Here is a 22,312-nt window from a genome sequence, read left to right on the forward strand (position 1 = left end):
CTGATTGTCTCCATGACTATAATTTCTCCTTTACGCTGATGGAACTCAAGCTGGCTCTTCAACGGTCTGGCAGTACGTTAGTTGTACCTGATGATATACACTATGAGATGCTGCACCACCTCTTTCCTGCCTCTCTTGCTATTTGTCTGGTTGTTTTTAAAGTGTCTGGTAGGAGAATCTTTTTCCTGATGTGTGGTGCCAGGCTGTTGTCCTACCTTTCTCTGATCCTGGGAAGTATCCCATGATTCCTTCAAACTACCATCTAGTTGCTTTGATGAGCTGTCTCAGTAATACAGAGAGGATGATTAATGCTTTTCTTATTTGGTGCCTCAAATCAAACAACCTCCTCTCACCCACCCATTGTGGGTTCTGACAAAGGCACTCTACCATGGACCACCTGATACTTCTTGAAACGTTGATCAGAGAAGCCTTTCTCAAGTGACAGCATCTTGTATCAGTATTCTTTGACCTTGAGAAGGCTTATGATACTATGGTAAGGCATTTTGTGAGACCTCCATTTATTTGGGTTTTGTGGTCATTTGCCCATTTTTATTGAAAATTTTGTAATGGGCAGGTGATTCTAAGTTCGTGTGGGTTCAATACTTTCCTGTTCTTTCTTAAAGGAACTTGGAGTCCCTCAGGGCTGTGTCTTGAGTGTCACTTTTTAGTATAAAGATTAATGCCATCACTGGACAACTCCCTCTTACTGTTGCAAATGGGCTATATATTGACGACAACCACATCATATGCTAGTTGTCAAACATGAAGTTTTTTGAGGAGCAGCTACAGATTGCCCTCAATTGTTTACTGAAGTGAACCACAGCAAATGGTTTTAACTTTTCTTTCTTTAAAATTGTTTGCCTGCACTTTTACTGCCAATGGGGTATTCATCCTGACCCTGAACCTTATGTTGGTGAAGCTGTGCTTTCCATGGTTCATGAGGCAAGGTTCTTGGGGCTTATCTTTGACTGTAAGATGACCTTTATATCACACATCAAGCAGCTATGAGTTAAGTGCACAAGGGCACTGAACATTTTCTGTATCTTCTCTTCCACTTCTTGGGAAGCAAATTGATGTTCTGTGCTAAAAATAAATCATGCTCTCATTTGATCAAAACTGAACTATGGGTCTCTGCCAAGACCTCAGCCTTCAAGATATTTCACCACGTTCATCGTCAGGGGCTTCGGCTTTGCATGGGATCTTTCTGTACTTCCCCAGTCCAGAGTTTGTACATAGTCTCATGAACCTCCCCTATATCTCTGCCATTTGCAACTATCTTTACTGTATGCTTCAAAATTTGATCCTTGCCATAGCATCTCACCTCGGGTTGTATTTTCCTTTTTCAGTGGACCATGCTTTTTCAGAACAGATGATCTGCTATTGTTCCTTTTGGCCTTCATATCCAGGCTTAGTTGGATGAATTAGGTTTGTCCTTGGATGACACTGTTGTATCCACTGGTCAGCCCATCCCATCATGGCTTATTACCATCTCCAAATGTGACCTTTCTTTAAGTCGTCTAAGAAAAGCAGATACTCTTAATTGGAAGTGCCGTCTTCTATTTGCTGAACATCTATCAAACCATCCTTTCATTCCCATTTATACGGATGGTTCAAAATGAGGCGACTCTGTGGGCTTTGCTATGGCTTGTTGTGGTTTGGTGGTTATGCACATAATCCCCTCTACAGCTTCTGTGTTCACTGCTGAACTTTACACCATTTCTCTTGCCCTGGATCACATAGAAGCTAATCAGTACTCAAATTGTACTGTTTATACTGACTTGATTAGCTCTCTAGTGGCCCTGGAATTGCTTCAGGTTAGTTCTCACTGATATTCAAAACCAATTGGCACATTTTTCTTTAACATCTACTTCTATCCAGTTCTTATGGATACCAGGCCACGTTGGTATTCACGGGAACAAGCTTGCTGACGCCACAGCTAAGTTCATCTGTTGTGGTGCTATCACTGCTGTGGCTGTTCTATACATGGACTATGGTGCTTACATCTTCTGCCAAACGTGCATCATACATCATGCTCCTATTGGTGAAGAAGTTACACATGGTTCAAATGAGAGATATGTTGAAATTGTTGAATTCCATTAGGGGCAACAGAAGGCTTGTAGCATGTGTGAAGAAACAAATTGCATATAGCGGGTAGAATAGGATAAGAACAGTTAATTTTGTGAGTGGCAGGAAGTACCTGTTAAATGCGCTTTCAGTATTGGAAAATTGTAACTTTATGAAGCTAAAAATGTAATTCAAAATGCTGTATTTATTCTTGTTCTGATTCACATCTTGCACTGCTACTTTTGAACATCAGATTTTGTCCACTTAATATATTTTATCTATTTTAGTTTTGACTGCATATTTATTTTTCATATACATGTTGCTCTCACTTCTAATATTTTTTCCATACATTTCAGGATCCTATTTATGCTAATTTAGCAACTTTAGCTCAGGCAACACCACCTTTTCCAGGGCCAAAGGATCACCTTCGTCGAATTCTTTTGGACCACTGGGCTGAGTACGAAGATGAAACGGGCAGGTTATTTTATTACAACAGAATCACCAGAGCTAAGTCTTGGGAAATTCCTGAACAGTTTTCCTTCTTAGCAGATCAGGTAAAATTACATACCCTTAATTTATTACTGAATCAACTTAAACTAAATGTGTAAAAATCAAGAAAAAACAGTTATTTGTTGGAGTAAGCAGAATATATTTATCTTTTACTTTTAAGTAAAGTTTATTGATAAGCAAACTTCATTGCAACCCAGTTAGTGTTTTTCATAACTTTCTGTATTTGAAACTAGTATTTAAAAGTATTAGTTTCAGTAGTGAAAATGGAATGAAATAACTAAAGCACATGTTGAAAATACATAAAGTGGTCTCTTCATTTAATATGTTTCAGAGAATTCACCAGATGTTATTTTAAACAAAGCTGATAATATAAAAATGCTTATACTTTTACCAATTATTTGTTGAATTATATTTAAATACTGTCGTGTATGAAATTAATAATATTTTAAACATGTTAACTTTCTTCTTGGCATAACGTTTTATAATGGATGATTTCATTCTATGCATATTTATAGAGAGTGGAATTGAATCTATTAATCATAACATGAAACCAAAATGCAGACAATTCTCTCTATTTCCAAGTGTGATACTCTCAGTACAAACAATTCACTGCCAGAATCATGCTGTTTGAAAAATACAGCCAGAATCAAATACAGCCCTAATTTTTATGCATAGAATAATATACTCTTCAAAAAAAGAAACGCAAAAGGCAAAATATGAGACATATTGTTAGCAAGTTTATTCCGGGTAGTTCTGTATGACATGTGTGAAACTTTGCACATTCACTGCTGAGCATCCAGAGTCTACAAAGGCGAAGTCCACACTCACTAGGTGAAGTTTAACGTCACTCAACGTCAATAACGAGTATGCCCCCCATGAGCATCAATAACTGCTTGGCATCTCCTGCCCATGGAAGCGATGAGATGACGAATCACATCCTGTGGAATGGCTGTCCACTCAATCTGCAAAGCTGCTGCAAGCTGAGGTAGAGTCTGCAGTTGAGCTTGTCGCCGTCGCAGACGTCGGTCCAACTCGTCCCAAAGATGTTTGATGGGGTTTAAATCTGGTGATCTGGAGGGCCAGGGAAGAACGTTGATGTTGTGGTGTCTCAAGAAGACAGTGGTGAGTCGGGCTATGTGAGGACGGGCGTTGTCATGTTGAAAAATGTCGTTGATGTTCACCATGATGGGTTGCACATGGGGGCCTAAGAATCTCGTAGACAGTTGTGTACGGTTTGATCGGAAATCCTACGCAGCCCTGGTATGGTTGAGGCAGTAGAAGTCACAGTGGTGGTCCTATCTCGAAGGTGACGTAACCTGATGTTGCGATTTTGTGTGGGCGTGGTCACACGAGGTCTGCCAGATTGTAGATGGTCACGAGTTGATCCATGTTGTTGGTGACGATTCCATAGCCTTGTGATGGTGTTTGGGTGGACATTCACAGCTCTGGCAACATCTGATCGAGATTTGCCTGCTTCCAAGCGACCCGTTGCATTGTGCTTCAGTCAGTCTTGGCGTAACTGTATTGCGTGTCGGTGGCTTAACACTGAGCTGTGTAAACCGAGAACCGTCACTTTTATAGGGATTTTGCACGTTGCACTTGCAGAACATGCAGATCTCTCAAACAAATTTATTGGACACGCATGCGTTTTGGCAAAAAATCCGATGTTTTCCTCCATTTTCAAAGTACACAACTTTTATTGTATTTTGGTCTGACAATCAGTGCTTTAACACGTGTAACATCACATACTCTGAGCTTGTAACGTTATTAAATATATTTCTCTTTAAAATAACAAAAATATCCCTTTTGCGTTTCTTGTTTTGAAGAGTATATCTTGGTTCATTTTGTAGCATTTCTGTCATTGTTTATGATGACAGCACATTTTTCAAGATAATTTGTTAAAAAATTTTACTTGTAAGACTTTTTTCATATACATATTGTTTCTTGCATAAATGCTTTATTACATTGTGGTAATTACATGTTTATCATTGTCATGGTTAGTAGTCAATACAATTACCTAAATTTAATTATTAATTAGTTTCTATCTTTCTTACTACTAAATATTAATTATTAAATAATTTATGTTTTGTCTGCTAATCTGCTGCCACCTTCAGGTATGTTGTGAGGAGGACTGTTTGTGGTGCTTTGTGGAAGAGATCTGATCCTGGATCTTTGTGAAAGAAAGACTGGTGTGCTATCTACTCGTCTAGGGTCTCCTTGAAGATATAGACTAGGAATATAAATGTAGGATATAAATTAGTTAGTAATTAATATCTAGTAATAAAATAAAGTAATTAATAAAGAAATTTAGGTGATTGCATAGGCTACTAACTATTAAAGTTGCACTCGTGACAGAAAATACTTTAGCAGTGAAAGTCAGTAGAAAAATGCAGTTGGTTAAATACTGCTGATGAGAGATGTACTTACTAGTACAATAAACATTTTGGTCTACTACTATTTTTCACAACTAACAGTAAGCTATTGATGTTTTTTTGCCCTTACAGCAAATCCTAGATGAAATTGCATGAGTATTGTACTAAACATATTTGTTAAAGTAAATACATATAGCATTTGGACTCTGTAGATAATGATCATTATAGCAAGGTATGTGTGGTAAAGTTATAGATAGGAGAGACATTCATAAGATACATGTGAAGAGTACCTAATTCATGAATTAGTTGAATTTTCAAGGCTTGTCTTTCTCTCTCTGATATTTGTAGGTCCATACTTGACCTTTATTATGGAGAAACAGCCTTATCAAGCTCAAGACTATTAAAATGGTATCCTCGAGAGTAGTTTTTTGTTTTCTCTAAAATGATGTCTCTAAGATGTTAACAGATTTTAACCTCAAAATGATTTGTCCACAACATTTACATGTTATATTGTAAATAAGACTGGGATATACACAGTGAATGACTTTCTTGTGTGGAAGATAACTTTAGATCCTTGTATCTCAATGGTATCGTTCACATTTTAGCAAGTGATGCATTTCGGTTGTTCAATGTTAAGTACCAGGTGGATTCTGAGTATTGTTATTAGTGACTAATGCACTGTATATATATTAAAAAAAAAAGTGGTATTCCTGTAGGGGTTTAAGTGTCATTCTAAACATTTTGTTTGTGGTATGCTCTTTTGTGTATATTTTGTAGTTTCCACGATTATGTTCATAAGTTTTATGTTGTTAGGATAATATGTAAGAACTAGAAGAATGTGGTCTTTGTTTTCTCCTGAGTCTGATTAAAAAGGATGATTCATGAGGTTTATTAGCTGTCTTCAAGACAACACTAGATAATAAAGACTTGAGGTAGCCTCTTCTGTTAAAGATTGTTTTTTTACTTTGTTAGTAAAATCATTGAATTTCACTGTATAATCTGATTTGCCTTAAACATTAAGAGTAAGGGATGGATTGTTTAGTACTGTATGAATGAAAACAATCAAAATGTATTTAGGAATAAAGTTTTTTCTTGTATTCTAGCAACACTAAGTTTATTACAGAGATTAAGTTTTTCTAGAAATGGAAGATTTTTCACTGGAACTTGTGTTAGTGAATTGGAGGACAAGATGATTGTACTGTCAGAAATATTTCTAATTTTTTAATCACACATCAAAATATCTTCAATCGTTCATGTTTCCATTTTAATTGATTTCAGTTTTTCTTTGCTGCTGAAAAGTATAATTGTTCTCACAATACCATTACAGTCTCGTACAAGTCCAAGGCCATTCCAGACACGTGAATGTCAGCATGATGATAATGGCACTGATAAACTTAGTTCTTCAGAAACTTCCTCAAATAATTTTCAAACATCTAATTCTCTATTGAAACAAGATGGTTCAAACTCATTTAAACTGCCACCTGGATGGTTACAGAGGATAGATAGTGAAACTGGAGATATTTGTTATGTTAATGAACTTTCCCATAGCAAGGTTGGTTACGTGTATCTGCTTTTTACTGTTGTTTTAATTCTGAAATATTCTTTTATTCTTATATCTGTCCAATTTTCTGAATTAGAATCACTCTTATTGTCATTGTTATATTATTTGGATACAAAATTTTGGTTGGTTATATAGTTCAACAAAAACTACTTGAAAAGTGCATCAAATTTTAGAAATTATTTTATACCATATTTATGGGTTTTCAGGTTATTTGAAGCATTTGCTAAAAGAAAATGTTCAGAAATGATTACATATTTAAGACTGATCTTTACATGAACATTAAAGTGTGTGAAATCAAATTTTGATAAGTGATAGTGATGATTCTTCTTGATTGTTACTGTATTATATTTAAAAATTCTTATTTTTTTGCACATAACAATCTTCCAGTGACCACTAGCTTTATCTGTTATGCATATTGGAACTATATTTTTGCATTGAACAACCTTGTTTTTAGTTTATCATTGCATTATACAGTAAAAGCCTTGCTACTTTATTAAATTACATTATAAAAATGGGATGCATTTGGCCAAGTAGTATTTCTCTGGCAAAAGTAAACTACTTCAAAACAAATCCAGGTAAATACAAAAAAATGTCTGTTACTAATATTTTTTTCTTACATGATGTTTACAATTATCAACTATATGCTGTTTACAGAAAGCCTTAATATACATGAGCTGTCATGCTCTGGGACTGAATTATCATTATTATTGTACTCAGTTATATGAACATCTAGAAAAGGTGATTTTAACTAAACAATCACATGTTAGCATCATGTGTCTGAAGAATTTTGCTATAATGTTTACATGTAATATACACAAAAAATAATTAGAATCACACAAAGAATACACTTATAGGAGTCACACACACTTAGAAACTAAAACTAGGTGTTGAATTTATTAATGGTACAAAACATTTTCATTGGAAATATAAAAGATATAATTAATCTGTTATTTTCATAGGACAATTGGAAAAATTGAAAATAGTAATAATAATAATAACCATAAAAACTAGTGTTGATTAGTTTATTATTTTTGTAGTTGTGTTCCTGATTTGTTAAGCTGAACACACTTCAATTAATGTTAAATAATTTGAAATCTAAATTGCAATGTTTCAGTTACATGATGGGCCTGGCATGCCCATGTGGTTAGGTACTCAACTCATATTCTGATGGTTGTGAGTTTGAATTCCCCTCATACCAAATATTCTTGCTCTTTTTGCCATGAGAGTGTTATGATGTTATGATCAATCCCATACTTTATTGCTAAAAGAGTAGCCCAAGAGTTGGCAGTGAGTTGTAATGAGAAGCTGCCTTTTGTCTTGTCTTACACTGCTAAAGTAGGAACAGCTAGCGTATATAGCCCTCATGTAGAGTTTTTTGAAATTTTGATAAGTTGGATATTTTTGTGATTGTTATTTTGATTGATATGTCTAGCCATGAATGCTTTGTAAGAGTGAAGGTCATATCCCAATATTCAGTTAGTTACCCAAAAGTTAGCAGTAGATATATTAACTAGTTACCTTCCTTCTAGTTTATCAGTTTAAAATTAAGGATGGGTGATGTAGATAGCCTTTGTGTTACTCCGTACAGATGTCAGAAACAAAACGACAAACCTAGATTATTGTGAATAGAGCCAGTTGTGTGTAGAGCCAGTAAGCCAAAACTTGAGAAACATAGGTTAATGATAAATGTTGTATAATGAAAATAAAGTAAAAAATATTCTAAACTAATTTTTAACAAACATACTAATGCCATTTATAAAATTTTGAACTATCCAACACAGCAGATGTTAATATACTGAGATAGAGTTTTGAGGTTTTGACATTACATTTTTTAACATTAAAATGTTTGCCATTCATTTAGATGTAAGAGAAACATTAATGCAAGTAATATGTACTTATTATTATAATAACATATTTGTTTCCAAATGCAATTATCTCCTCCATTCTTCCTTTTTGAGACATTGAGAATTAGACAGTATTTTGACTATTTTTATTCCATAAATAGGATTGCAAAATATAAAATACAGTCACAAATAGCTTGACAGCATTTTCTGTCACAAATTCTGAAAAGAGTTTTCTGCAGAGATACTAACACTTGTGAAATAATTGTCATTGAACCTGAGAAATATGAAATACAGTAATGTCTTTTTTGTGTTGTTTTCTAGAATGACTACAGATTGTAACAGGTGATTATTGTTATTCAGCCTAACAACCTCAGTCATCTAACCTTTTCACATCTCCTTGCTTTTAATTTTATTATTTTATACTGCACTTTAAACTTTCTAAGAACATGACAGGCAATAAACAAAAACAGTAGAACATAGCATAAACAACAGATTAAGTGTCAACCATATAACAGTTCGCTCATACTGGTCTTGAATTTTTTCATTTACTTTTGTTATGGAACCTAATTTTCTAATTGTTGCACTGTAGTTATTTTTGTTAAACATATATCAGTAAATAAAAAAACAAACTATTAAATGAGAAGAAATTTTGGACTTACATTAGAGTTGAAGCCTATTTCAATAATTTGTACTTCAGTGTGTACTTCCATGGCATGAGTTTTTTTGCAAACTATGCTGGTTTTCCACAAAATCATTAATACTCCTTTCAAATGTTCATTTTAGAACACAGATATATTGGTCACTATAAATTGTTTTAAAATAATTCTGTCAATTGCTCAGAACAAAAAACATAATAAAACTGAAATTAAATGTCTACTTACAAGCAGCAAAATGAAATAATTGTATAAGGAATCTTCTAAAGAAAAGGCTGATCGTTACAATGCTTAAAAATTTTCCAATGAGAATGTCATAGAGAATTAGTGACATTTGTTTATATCTCGGTGAAGGAAGATGATCAGAATTTATAGGGCAAAGATAGCCTAGTTGCTTTGCACCATAAAACACCAGTCACAATTTAAAGATTTATATCTATATTATATGTTTCTAAATGTGGACATTCACACCCATGGAAGAGTATAAATAAAAATGATCTGTTGAGACTGGATTTTCATCATTTGACACAGAGAAATAAGGGTTGAGAATGTATTTAAATAGTTACTTTTGAAATTAAGATGTTAGAACTTAGGTAATATAAAATTATTAAATTAATAAGCCACATTTTGATGCTAACTAAGCTTCTTGACATGCACTTATAATAAAGTTGTCTAACTAAATTTTGAGTATAACTGTAAAAAGATTGTGACATGCACACTTTGACCAACTTATATGTGTAGGATTAAGAACATGTTAGGAAATTTTCAACAACTTTTTTAAGCAGTTTATTACTAGGTGAAGTATTTTTTAATGTAAAGGAAATGTCAAAAGTATTGTTTTGTACAGTGATTAGGCATTTAATATTGTTTTTAGTGTTTTATTATTAATCAATAAATTTTACCTTTGTTTGGTATTAAGTGTTTTATTTTTCAGATCAGATACTTGTTTTCCATTAACAGTGTCTGAATAACTAAAACTTTGTTTTGATTAATATCTGAATATAAAAAATTATTCCTTTTTAAAACCTTTAGGAACACTATTGTCTTCTGATAGTGGTGGGAATAATAGAAATTTTAAATAACTACTGTGGGTAATATGTTTTTGTTGGTGGTGGTAATGTTATAATTTATTAAATTACTGGTAATATTACATGTCTTGTTGAATTGAGGGTATTTATAAAGTATGTGTCAAAAATGTAAATAGCTTCATTTGAGGGTTGAAAGCTATGCATTTCTTTTATGTTTAGTGATTGTGGTATTATGCTCAAGTTGTTTCTGCTAATATAAGGATCTTGAAAAGAAGTCTTATGTATGTGAAAGGAATTGATAGAAACATTATTTGAATGTGTTATCATGTGTTTGATTTTAAAAACTTCTCTGCTTTGCTCTTTATTAGTGGCTTAGCTCACTGGATGATACTGGTAGACCATATTTCTATGAAGCCAATGGAACTATTTCTTTTTGGCAGTTACCTGATATCACTAAAACCGAGGTAGGAAGAGTAACTGGTAATACGCTAGTCTTTACATTTGATATAAATGTATGTATATCTCGGATATTTGTTATATTGCTTCATTGGTGTTTGATTCTGAAAATAATAACGAACTAACTTGTATTGCTAAATAATAGTTTTAAGATACTCATTACTGATAGATTTGAATACACTTAGTGATGCACTGGAAGTATTACTTTTTTTTTTTTTTTTTCCACTGAATATGCTTAGAAATGCATACTCACTTATTTTTCATTTATATGGTTAACATTTAAATCCATGTTTTTAAAATGTAAATAATACAATGTATTATTACATTAAAAATTGGAGTAATACAGTAATTGTAGGATGAGATATAATTTTTTCTGTTATTTTTCTCAAAAAAGAAAAAAAATTGTTTGAAGTTTTTCTTTTGTGTTCATTTCATATTCCAAGAATGTTTTTAAAATTAAGTTACAAATAATGGATAGAAAGAAAGTTTATCAAGGTGAGGTGCCTAAAAATGGCATTCACTCATTCTCAGTGTTCAAGGTGAGTGTTTACTTCATTATAATTTGTATTAAGTTTTTGCAATACATATTTTGCAACATTACTAACAAGCTAACAATACACTAGTAGCCATATTTTATGATTACAGGCATGCTCTGTGAGTTGCCAATTAAGAAACCACTCTGATGTAATGTATGAGTGCACAGTTGCTTATGCTCCTATGCTACATGATCAGCTGACAGCTGTATCAGCTAGATAAAAACCATGGACTACGTAGATTCTCTAGATATAGGTTCTAACTATAATCTAATCTTTTGAACAAAGCCATTTTATCATAGCAGTTGGTGCCCAAGATGTGTGCTACCACCACTGAAATCTGACATGGAGTTGCTTAAGCACTCTGGATATAAAATAAGAACAATAAGTTGTATAATGTACCCTTGCATTGTTTTCAAACTAAGTGTGATCTGTTAACATCTAAAGTTGTATTTGAAATGAAACAAAAAATATTGTATGTTGATTCCTTGGTCTTCATTACTGCAGGAATAGAGATGAGGCTAGAAATGATGATGTTGAATATGCAACACAAGCCTAAGCCATTAATTCAGCTAAATAAAAGGCTGCCAATCTGGCTAGATGAAAGAAAAAAACTCGTAAAGATGTCGGCAAAAGCCATGAAATGTCAAGAGATAGCTCTGTTAAAAGCTACGAAAAGGTTTTTGCCTAGATCATAGTCACTCTTGGAACTTAGCATTAAGAAAAGTTATGAGAAGAATAGGCTCAAAGTACAGTTTACCCTTGATAATTAGTGCAAAAAATAAATAGAGACAAAGATAAAAAAAACTGAACAAAAAATTAGGAATTAGGAATAAGAGTACTAAAGTAAAACATGAAGTTGGAATGGGCAGAATTATGGTCACATCTACTTTGAAATTGCACTGTGTCAAAAATCAAGTGTTGTAATGTTATCCCAATCATTCCTTCCTTGTTTCCTTGGTATGATAATATAGATTTCATTGTTGTGGTTTTTACATGTGATGTTTGAGAACATGCAGTATCAACAGAAAGAGTAGGAATTGCCATTTAGTCCTAAAGGAAGAATGCTATCTTTCCAGAAATGCTCTTTATTGAGTTTCTTTTCTGATGCTAATTAATTTTATATCTGTAGTACCTACATATTTGGCTCTTTTGAAGGCATTTTCTGTAGATTATACAGAAAATATAAATCTGTCATTGATAAGTTTCAGTAATGACACTAGTGTTTTGTTTCATTTGACTAAAATTGCTTGAAAGAAAAAAATAACTTCTTGTGACAAGTGATTGTAATTGTGAAAATAAGAATATCCTATATAATCAGTAAAATTATGATAAAAATAATTTCTAGCTTGAAAATTAGAAGTAGTGATCTTTTATACTTTTTTAACAGTTTAGTTATAGATAAATTTAAGCTGTTCATGTTACTGAATAAGAATCCTGGTAACTTGATCATGTTTAGTAGTGTTAGAAAATGTTGATAAATTTGTTTAAGTATGAAATGCTTGATTAGGAAGTGTTCAACATTGATTGAGTTTCTTATTCATAGGTTACTTCAATATATAATTTTACAGCTGTTCATGTTATTGAATGAGGGTGTTGAAAATTGATTAGTTGTTCTCCATGTTAAACTAGAAAGTGAAATAACTTGTGAAAAGAAACATGAATACATGTTTTAGTAATCATAAAGTATCCTAGGGAATAATTTAGTTTTTATTTGATTTTAGAACAAAACAGTATATTTAAACTTTTAGAATTCAGAGGTAAATTAATGTAATAAATTTTGTCATTGAGACTTAAAAACTAGAAACAAGAACTTAGTATAGTTGTGTGGAAAATCATAACATATTTTTGCAATTGCTTGTACTTAATGTTTTTGCTGATTGCACATGAAGTAAAACAGAATAGGTGAGTTGTAATGTTATAACAGATCACATAAAAGGTGGATATGCATTATGTAAATTAGCTTCTTTCATTTTTTTCTGAACATTTTATTGCAATGTAATGTCTCTTTACCCAGTGACTTGCAATTTGGTAGAATTAAATTTTGTTGATTGAACAAGGTAATGTTAGTTTGAACATTTGTATTTTGAAGGTAACTTACTTGAACTTAAATTTTATTTCATTGTCTTGCTTTAATGATTATACATTGATTTAACAAGTTTGTAATAGGGTGTTATTTATGTGTCTGTGAAATTCTTTTTTTAAACAGTAAAGAATTTTTAATTTCTCATTTACTTACATTGTTTACTTCATGCAAGTTATAGCTGTATGTATACTATTTATAAATAGAGATTACTGTTTAATACAAGCAAGCAGTATCTTTCATAATTCAGAAGATAATAATATTATAGTTGTTTATCTGTCTGTAGCATCTTTATGCACCATTTTTGTAGACCTGACTACATTGGTAACATCAAATATTAAATGTAAGATATCATGCTGGTGTAGATCATACTGTAAACGTGTTTAATTACATCTGTATATATTCAGTTTTGTAGTTTCTTCTGTTGTAATTTTTGGACTGTATAACCACTATACAGTAATTTAGTTTGCAAACTAAAAACTCAAATGACATAAGACTTTTGATACTGCAGAGCTACATCCATTTAAATATTTATCTGCTCTCCATCCTTCATTACATTTTCTGAAAAGTTGTCATACAGAACATAATAGAAGTTAAACACAGCATAATGTTGAAGAAAGATATTTCATATTTTGACTGTAACTTGTGCAAGGACTTACAATGCTGAAATTGTTCAGATAGCTAAAAAAATGTTCTGGTTATTTTCTATATGTTTAAAGAAGCTATTTCTAGTTGGACATTTTTTAGATAAAAAATACTTTATTCCATTATTATTATTATTGTAAAATTATAGATCTATACTAGTGTAATATTATTAGCTATTCAGTAGAATGAACAACTAAGAATATTTAGTTCCACAGTTGAACACTTCATTATTAGATGCTAGCCTAGACAGCCTGGTGTAGTGGAGAGCTTGTTGCAACATAATCAGTTTTTGTGTGGGAAAGCAGTGTATAAAGTTCAAACTGCATAACAGCAAGAACTTACTTTTTTTTTATTACTTGCATAAATTTTTCTACCAGCTTGTAATTAGCACATACCTTTTTGCCCCTGTTTGAATAATTTTTCTTTGGTAATATTCCATAGACAAAAGTTAATTAAGGTTGAAAAGCTCAAATTTCATATGACATTGACTAAGTTTAATCCATATTTCATAGATAGAAGTTTACTAAGTTTAAATTGTCTGTATTTCATAGGCTGATGTTAATTAAGTTTAAAATGCCCATATGATTCTGCAAGATTAACTAAAACCATTTTAACCAACTTAGGACAAAGAAACCAAGAATACTGGGTGTGAGTCGTATCTTTCTCCTTGTGACTTGGATGAAACTGATAGTATTTTTACACCACTAGAAGCTTGCAGCTTACCTCTTGTGGAGTCATTGTCTTTGCCATCTCCTGTGCGTAAAAACAACACTTCATTTGAAATGAAATTTTCAGCTGAAAATGTTTTTAGTGAAACATTGGTATGTATTTCCTTTTATAATATTCATAACATTGTCTCTAGTAAATGCATTTTATGAACTAATTATTTTAATGAAAAATAAAATATGAATATAAAAATTACTTTTTTTTTTTAAACTCAAATTATATGGTTTAAATGTGCTACTTTTCCTTATAGTTGCAGAAAACAAGAATTTACATCTTATGTTGTATAAATTCTGCAATATATCTTAATGGAAAATAATTCTCCATTGTTGTTTTAGTTTTTATTCTTCTTGGTTTGTGTGTTTAATGTAATAGAATGAATAATTTCCATAATCATTGAGAAGTTAATATGTGAAATTAAAGTTCTGTTTTAAATATGCAAATAGTAAAACATATTTAATCTGTGATGACGAGAAAACCTACTGTGATGACTGAAGAAGGTTGAAACATTATTTGCTCTTCTATATAGAGCTTTCTCTGCCCACACCAGTTGTTTTTTCATATATACATTTAATCTATTCTTTTGAAAATCTTAACTCATTTTCTGCATTCTTGCTTTGTAAGCTCATTCATATTGATTGGTGGTCAGACATGGCTGTCTGACATCATATTGTATGTTGATGATAAAAAAACAAAACAAAAGGTTTTTGGCTGCTTTTTTTTGTAAAACCTTCCTAACTTTGTTTAATGCAGCATTAAAGGGACCATGTTATTAACCTTTACAGAGTAGTATTCAAAATTTAATCAGGTAATTGAATTAATAATGTATATCAATAAGCTTGATGAAAAAAACATACTTTATAAATCACATTTTAGTCAATTTTTGTGATTGCAAATGGAAGTATTCACAAAAAGGTAGGCTTAGAGTGCCTCTCCATCATCAAACTAAAGGCCAAACTCCAGAAATAAGTACTGAATTTTCTTCTTTCTTATGGATGTGTTTAATTTATTTCAACAAAAATGACTAAAGCATAAAATTACAAACCTATTAGGTTAGATAAGAAAACTTAAAGATTTATTGAAATATTCAGTATTTTTACAATTGGCAGCTACTTACACTTAGGATGGCATGATTGTAACTCAGTTTGCTTACTTATACAAAGCTATCTTGCTGTGGTAAATAGTTTTGGTATACTCTGGAATCATCTAAGTACAGGCAATAAAATTAAATGAAATCACATGCAAATAAAATAGCTTATGGGGAAAAAATTGATATTCATTTATGAGGTTTTGTAGGTTATGCAAATTAAATGTGAAAACTGTAAGAAGTATTTTTATTAATATTAAAATTAAAATCACCTTTCACTTAGACTCAGTAAAGGTTTAGTAAATTCTAGGGGTGTGTCTTGTCATAGTAGATGATATGTATCTAGATGTGTATTGATACAGTAATATAATAATATCCAGATATAGTAGTTTTTCCATGGTTTGTTCCAAAGTTTGACAGCCTTGTTTGTAATTTATTACAACAGTGTTATTTAAGTGCCTCACACTTTATACTGCTTTTTCATATCTTCAGGTTTGATCAACTAAATGACAGCTGGAAGAAGTGTAAAAAAAAAAATCTAATATTGCTAATGTATTCTTGTAGTGGATTGTAGACTTTCTTCAAGTGATGTTGACTGAACAAAAAAAAAAAGGGGGGGGAACTCAGTTTTATGATTTTATTATCCTGTTTGGTCATTCATTTTATTTTTTGGTGCTGACAGCCAAATTAAAATGTGAAATACTTAGTTGTAGTTAAAAGTATATTATCTTTTGAGCTGAGTGTGACTCCATGAGTAGCTTGCTAAAATGTGGAGCTAAGCATAGAATCTCAAGTCCTATTGTTGGCAAAAATAAAAAAAATAGTGCCACTTTAATTTTGAGCCATGAGTCCATTATATAAAAATGGTGCTCAAATCATTTTGTTTTGTCTGATAAGAGTTGGTAGCAAATGGTGTTGACTACCCATATTTTATCTGTTCTATTATTTGAAGATTAGGGATAGATAATGTATTTAATTCTCATGTAGCTTTGCTTAAAATCTAAAGAAACAAATGAATTAAATATTGATTAATGGTCATTTTGTTGACATTTTTTGATATATTTACAAATTAATATTGAGCACCCTGACTTAATCAACAAATGTACAATAACACAAAGCTTTATTTCACATTTTACAAAATTGTAATTTTGTTTGTATTAAAATATCAAATGATGACATTAAAATTAAACATGATGACTGTGTAATAAATAATTTAAATATGGCCATTGGAATGTGTGTGTGTGTGTGTATAAATTAAGGATTCTAGTTAAATCACAAGTAATTTAAGGCTTTTATATTAAAGAAGACTTCTTATTGTTATCTTTATATTTGTGTAAATCTCGGACATTAAGAAGATTTTAAAGAAAACTTGCACATAAATAAGAAAATCAACTTTTATTACTAGCATTTTAGTGCATCAATTTAATTATTAAAATATGTTTAACTTTATATCAGAATTTCTTAGAACTGTTCTAACATGTTTAAAATTTCTTAGCAGTACACACTTCTTATAATAAACATTCTTTTGACCTTGGAACAAATTTAAAAGTATGTTATTTCTTGTATGTGACAAAAGAAATTAGGGATTTAATATGAATTTATTTTATATATGTAGAAAATATTATGATGTGTAAAAATGTGAGCTTATATTAAAATATTTATTAATTAACTCCAAGAAGGTACTTTTGAAAGTCACCAAAGTTTTGACTACTAACATATTTTTTATTATCTTAGGAAATAGTGCAAGGTAATTGGGTAAAAAGCTATTTCAACAATACAGATGCATGAAATGGAAATATCTGTTACAAAGTATTAATGAATAAAGGCTTTGAAAATACTGAATAAGTTATTTTGTTGTTAGGTGAGTGAGTAGTTAAAAATCTAATTTACTTTAATCTGTCTACCCAAGTTTAAGTTATTGAGGTTTATTTTGAGTTGTGGGCATCTGTAGAAAATTTGTATTTATATAATATTGTAAATATTTTTTTTTTTATTTGAGGATTTGAAGAAAGGAGGAATACTCATGATGACAAAAGTGGAAGATGGGGGAAAACGACTAAAGAAAAATTGGTCTTCATATTACGTGTTGTTAACAGATATAGCATTGCTCTGTTACAAAGATGTTCAGTCAGCAGTTGTGGTAATGCACGTTTTTAACATTTATATCATATCCAGTAAACACTGGTTTTTCTTATTGTGCTATATCATTTACAAAAAGTGCATGTCAGTATTAAAAATACTCATTTGGCATAGATCTTTGTTATGAGTGTTTAGTTTTCTTGCCTTCTGTAGTAGCTGCATTAAATCATGTTTAGTTTTCATTATCTTACACTTGAAGATGTTACATAAAAGTTTGTATGTATAAGTGATAACTAAGCATGGCTAATAATGGTATTGTTAACATTTTGAATTAATCAGGTGTATCTAGAAATTTTTTTTTTTTAGTTTAATTAGTTGTTATTAATGTGGTGAACAGTATGTATGAGTGAGGTGAAGATGGCTCTTTCTGAGACTGATAACGTAACAGTAACATTTAATTATCTAAAAACGTAAGCACTCTGGCCCTCTTCCTTAAAAAGGAAGTATTAACCTCTCAATAAACATTAATTTCCTGGAATTGGGAATTTTCCTGCAATGTTCTGTCACAACTTGAAGCAGATAATAAGTTTGCTGTTTATCCCTTGTAAGAAGATGATTGTACTCTTCAGTGAGAGCAACTCCATGCTCTGCATGATCTTTTGTGATAGTGTGGCTGTTGACAGTCTTGAAAGCTTCCTTATAATTTTCTATAGCTTGCAAAGTGTCTGGATCCTAATCTACGAAGTCAGTGGACTGGTGAAGCTTTTCAAAGAAGGGCAGTGACTCTTCTAGTCACAAGATCAAGAGAGCTGAAGCTTCTCAATATCTGCTGGATTGACTGTCACTTAGGAGAATCTTCTGTTCCTTCACATTCCCTTGTTGCCCTTGCCATAAACATTTTTGTAGAAGAGGACACATACATATAAAAAAAATCCAAGGGTCACCAGCTCCTCTGACAGGTACAAGAGGTGTGATGAGAACTTGTCTAGAACAGCTATTGATATAGCTGTGTTGACAGTGGCATAGGCATGGAGAGCCTTCAGAAACTTCAGGCCATTGTTTTGTGCTTGTACAAATAGAGGAGCTTCAATTCATGCCTTGAGGTAGATCTTAACTGCAAAGATGCACATTTATTGAAGACCATTTTTCTCTCTATCTGTCAGTTTAAACTGATCATGAAAATGACAGATCTTGAGTGAGTTTATTACGGTAGACATCCACCTAGTATGTTGCGTGGAACCAGGTGCCATAAAGGGGATGCCCTGTGGAGAAGTGACTTCCATAAAGATTAATGAGAATTCTATGAATTCCTAGTACAAAAGTCATTACAAAGGTCCTTTTGTTCTGTCAGTGACATTTCAGCCCAAGCCCCTATCTCTGGGTCATTGATGAGATTGGCTATCTCCTTGTCATCAGTTGCAGCTGCATATGAATTTCTGTCAATAAACTTCCATTGATCTTGAAATTTCTTAAAAATCAAAACATCTGGTCCTTTGGTAGTACTTATGTGATTGTATGGTCAGAGATCTCTCAGCAAGAAAATCCAAGATATGATGGTGGCATGACAGATACAAAAGATCCTTCTGTAGTTCCTGTTCTATGAGAACACATGCACCTGACTATCACCCAGTATTAGCAGCTGTAGTATTAAATGAAAATCATATAACCTTCTTGAACCTCATTCATTAAGAGTTGCTATTACAGCCTTGGCTTGTTCTGATCCTGTCCCATTTGCTAACTTGGCAACTTTAAGCAGCAGAGAGACTCCATTATCAGTAACAGTAATTGGTAGGTGGTCAATATGTTCCTTGGTTGTCAATTTTCTGAGGTGTTTTTAATCCTAGTGGATAGTCAAAGGCACATCATCTTGAAACTCAGCCTTCATGATTTCTGTGAGCATTTTCCAGTGATTTTGATGCATGCATTGGATGGAGGAGTGGTTGATGTTAAATACTTCAGGATGTTGTACCAGTTGAGCATGCTGTTTCTGTTTATAACATAAGTAGCAGTCCTGTCTGACAGCTTTATCCTGTCAAGAGCTATATGCAATGATCAAGGTATAATGTTCTTTTTGGATCTGAGATATTTTGAAAGGCTGGCTCCTTCAGCAGCAACAGCAGAATTTTTCTCATCATTTACAGGTTTGTCTGTTCTGCTGCTGGAAAATGACTCTAATTGTACTGTGTTTGAGGACGTTGTGGCTTCCTTCTTCCATTGACTTCTTCATCTTCTGTTATCTTCCTCTTCAGAGATCAGTTCTCTTTAGCAGCTCGCTTGGCATCAGGTGGTCCCGTTGTTCCTCTACAGCCTGCTTCCCGTTGAGCAATTTGGAATTTTTCATCTTCTTGATTTGTCATAATTGTGAGGGCATCAGGGATGGTTATGTCAAACAAGTTGGACATTTCTGCCTCAAAGTCATTCTCCTTCTATATCTGTTAGGCTGATCTTCTGTTTTTCCCTTTCTTCAAACTCTGATTAACTGTGTACAGTTTATCTAGTAATTATATAATCTTTGCAAATCATAGGAGTTTTTCCTTTCTTTCAGAATTCTGTTACGTGCACAATCACTGTTGCGGCACTTTCCCTAATTGTCTTCCACTTCTTAATGTGAAGGTGCAGAAAGAACTTGCCCTTTAGAAGGAAGTTTTGTTCCTTTAATTCCATCATCTGGTTTGCAAAGGTAATCCTTAGAAAGAATTGTCATGATCAATCACTGATGGGTATCAATCATTCTGAAAAAATTACATGAAATGGATTAGAATTTAATGGAAAACAGTACAGTAAATAATAAATAAATGGTAATACTAATTAAACAAGTAAATTTGTCCCATTGGTCTGCATACATCAGATTAGAGTTGTACTGTACACATTTAAAAACAGTGTCAACTGGAATGGTCAAAATCACAAGTATAGCAGTGGAGAATAAATAATCAACTCCAAATATTTATGCAAGCCACATATGTGAAATTACAAACTTCGTGTGCAACCCCCTAAATTTAGTCAAATGACTTAAAATTTCACCACAAGAGATTTTTTCATACGTACAAAAAATGTTAAGAGTTAGGAGCATGGATTTTCTAAGTCTTCTTCTCATACTTGTGTATGATATAAATTTTTAACCAACATCTGTTATTTCGTGTGTATGGTTATAGAGAGATATTTCAAAAAGAATGTGTTTTGGCTTTATTAATAGGCTCTGAAGGATTGCAAGGCAGAAAGTTGTGTGAATTTAGCAGGTGCTGCCATTTATTGGTGTCCAGAAAAATCATCAAAGAAAAATGTTTTCTTGGTAAGTTAAGTAATAATGTATATTTCTTTTCTGACATTTCATGAAAAACTAAGATTTATTTAATCTGTTTTAGAACAACTAATATTATTTCTTTATTGTCATAACATTTAACAAACTTCTCAGCTATATTTAATATAACCTTTGTTTTTTAGATTACTACTGTGATGGGACAGAAGATACTATTTCAGGATGACAGTTTCCAAATTACTGCTGAGTGGTATCAAGCAATTCAAGCTGTAATATCTAAATTAGTAAGTTGATATTTTGGTTGAAAGATATAAGTCTTACACTTATCTGTAAAATTCCCTTAGTTTTCTTCTCTTTTTTTCTATTATTGTTCATTTGAAAGTAATTTGTTATGATATTTCTGTTTAGAATATTAGAAAGTAGTGTAATAACTGTTATTTTTATCATTTTTTTCTTTCATTGAATCTTTAAAGTATTTCAACAAGAAAGATGTGATTTTAGTTGAATGATTATTGAACAAACAGTGCTTCAAGTGCACTTTATTTTTGCTCTTTCTCAACTTACTGTATTAATTTAAAATAAATAGTAAATTTTGTGCCTTGAATTACACTTGAATGACTATTATTCTTTAATTCTGAAAAAAATTTGAGGCAAAGAATAGGAAAAAAGTAGTGAGTACAATTAATAGGAAGTTGTAGTAAACAAGAAAGAACAAAAGAAATACAGAACTTATGGAAAATTGATTAATACAATTGATCTGCAACTCGGCAAAAACAAAAGGTTAAAAGAAAAAACTGTGATTGTTATGAAGTAAAAATAACAATCTATTATCTCTGTCACAATGGATACCCATTGCACATATCAGGAGGTTTTAGTGACTTCTATTGAAAATTTTTATTAATCTACTTTTTGTTTATTAGTATAGCATAACATCTTAGCTAATAATCCATATTTTGATAGTATATATGTTTTAAGTTCATAATTTCATAAGGAAATATTAAACAAAACAACAACTTGAATTTCTCCGAGAGTGACAGATGCGACACTTTTTCTAGGTATATTCTCTGTCTTATTTGCCACCCCTTTATAAAGTATAAAATTCAATGCAAATTGCTTACTACAAAATAATCAATGCTCAGACAAACCATAATTTGTAGCCTTTAATTTTGTTTGGTTACAGAGTTATCAAATGGAAAATTGGACACTTTTTGTCAAATCCTCTTTTTCAGGATATATTAAGTTTTCTCTTGCATAAAGATTACTTATAATCAGTAGAAAGCCAAGGTTTTTTTATCTATCAAATGACATATTGTGTAAATTGTTTTCTAAATTGGAAATTGTTAAGATCACTGTTAGTACAAGTTTCATTCCCGAGGGAAGGATAATAACAAGCTTGGATGAATTTGTAAAGCCAGGAA

At 31.9% G+C, this 22,312-nt stretch overlaps 1 protein-coding gene across 6 annotated transcripts in view; it reads left to right on the forward strand.

The window, feature by feature from the left end:
* LOC143233865 (rho GTPase-activating protein 12-like) overlaps positions 1-22,312 on the forward strand; it is a 74,990-nt gene that overhangs the window by 23,225 nt on the left and 29,453 nt on the right. For 5 of the 6 annotated variants that reach the window (XM_076470685.1, XM_076470683.1, XM_076470684.1 and 2 more), the window contains 7 exons: positions 2,421-2,618; positions 6,274-6,498; positions 10,401-10,496; positions 14,373-14,570; positions 17,559-17,699; positions 20,832-20,927; positions 21,080-21,178. In XM_076470685.1, the coding sequence (XP_076326800.1) occupies positions 2,421-2,618; positions 6,274-6,498; positions 10,401-10,496; positions 14,373-14,570; positions 17,559-17,699; positions 20,832-20,927; positions 21,080-21,178 (1,053 nt within the window). The remainder of the gene's footprint in view (positions 1-2,420; positions 2,619-6,273; positions 6,499-10,400; positions 10,497-14,372; positions 14,571-17,558; positions 17,700-20,831; positions 20,928-21,079; positions 21,179-22,312) is intronic. The other variant, XM_076470686.1, reaches the window with a different exon arrangement.

The sequence above is a fragment of the Tachypleus tridentatus genome, chromosome 12, assembly GCF_004210375.1.
Source record: "Tachypleus tridentatus isolate NWPU-2018 chromosome 12, ASM421037v1, whole genome shotgun sequence".
Classification (NCBI taxonomy): Eukaryota; Metazoa; Arthropoda; class Merostomata; order Xiphosura; family Limulidae; genus Tachypleus; species Tachypleus tridentatus.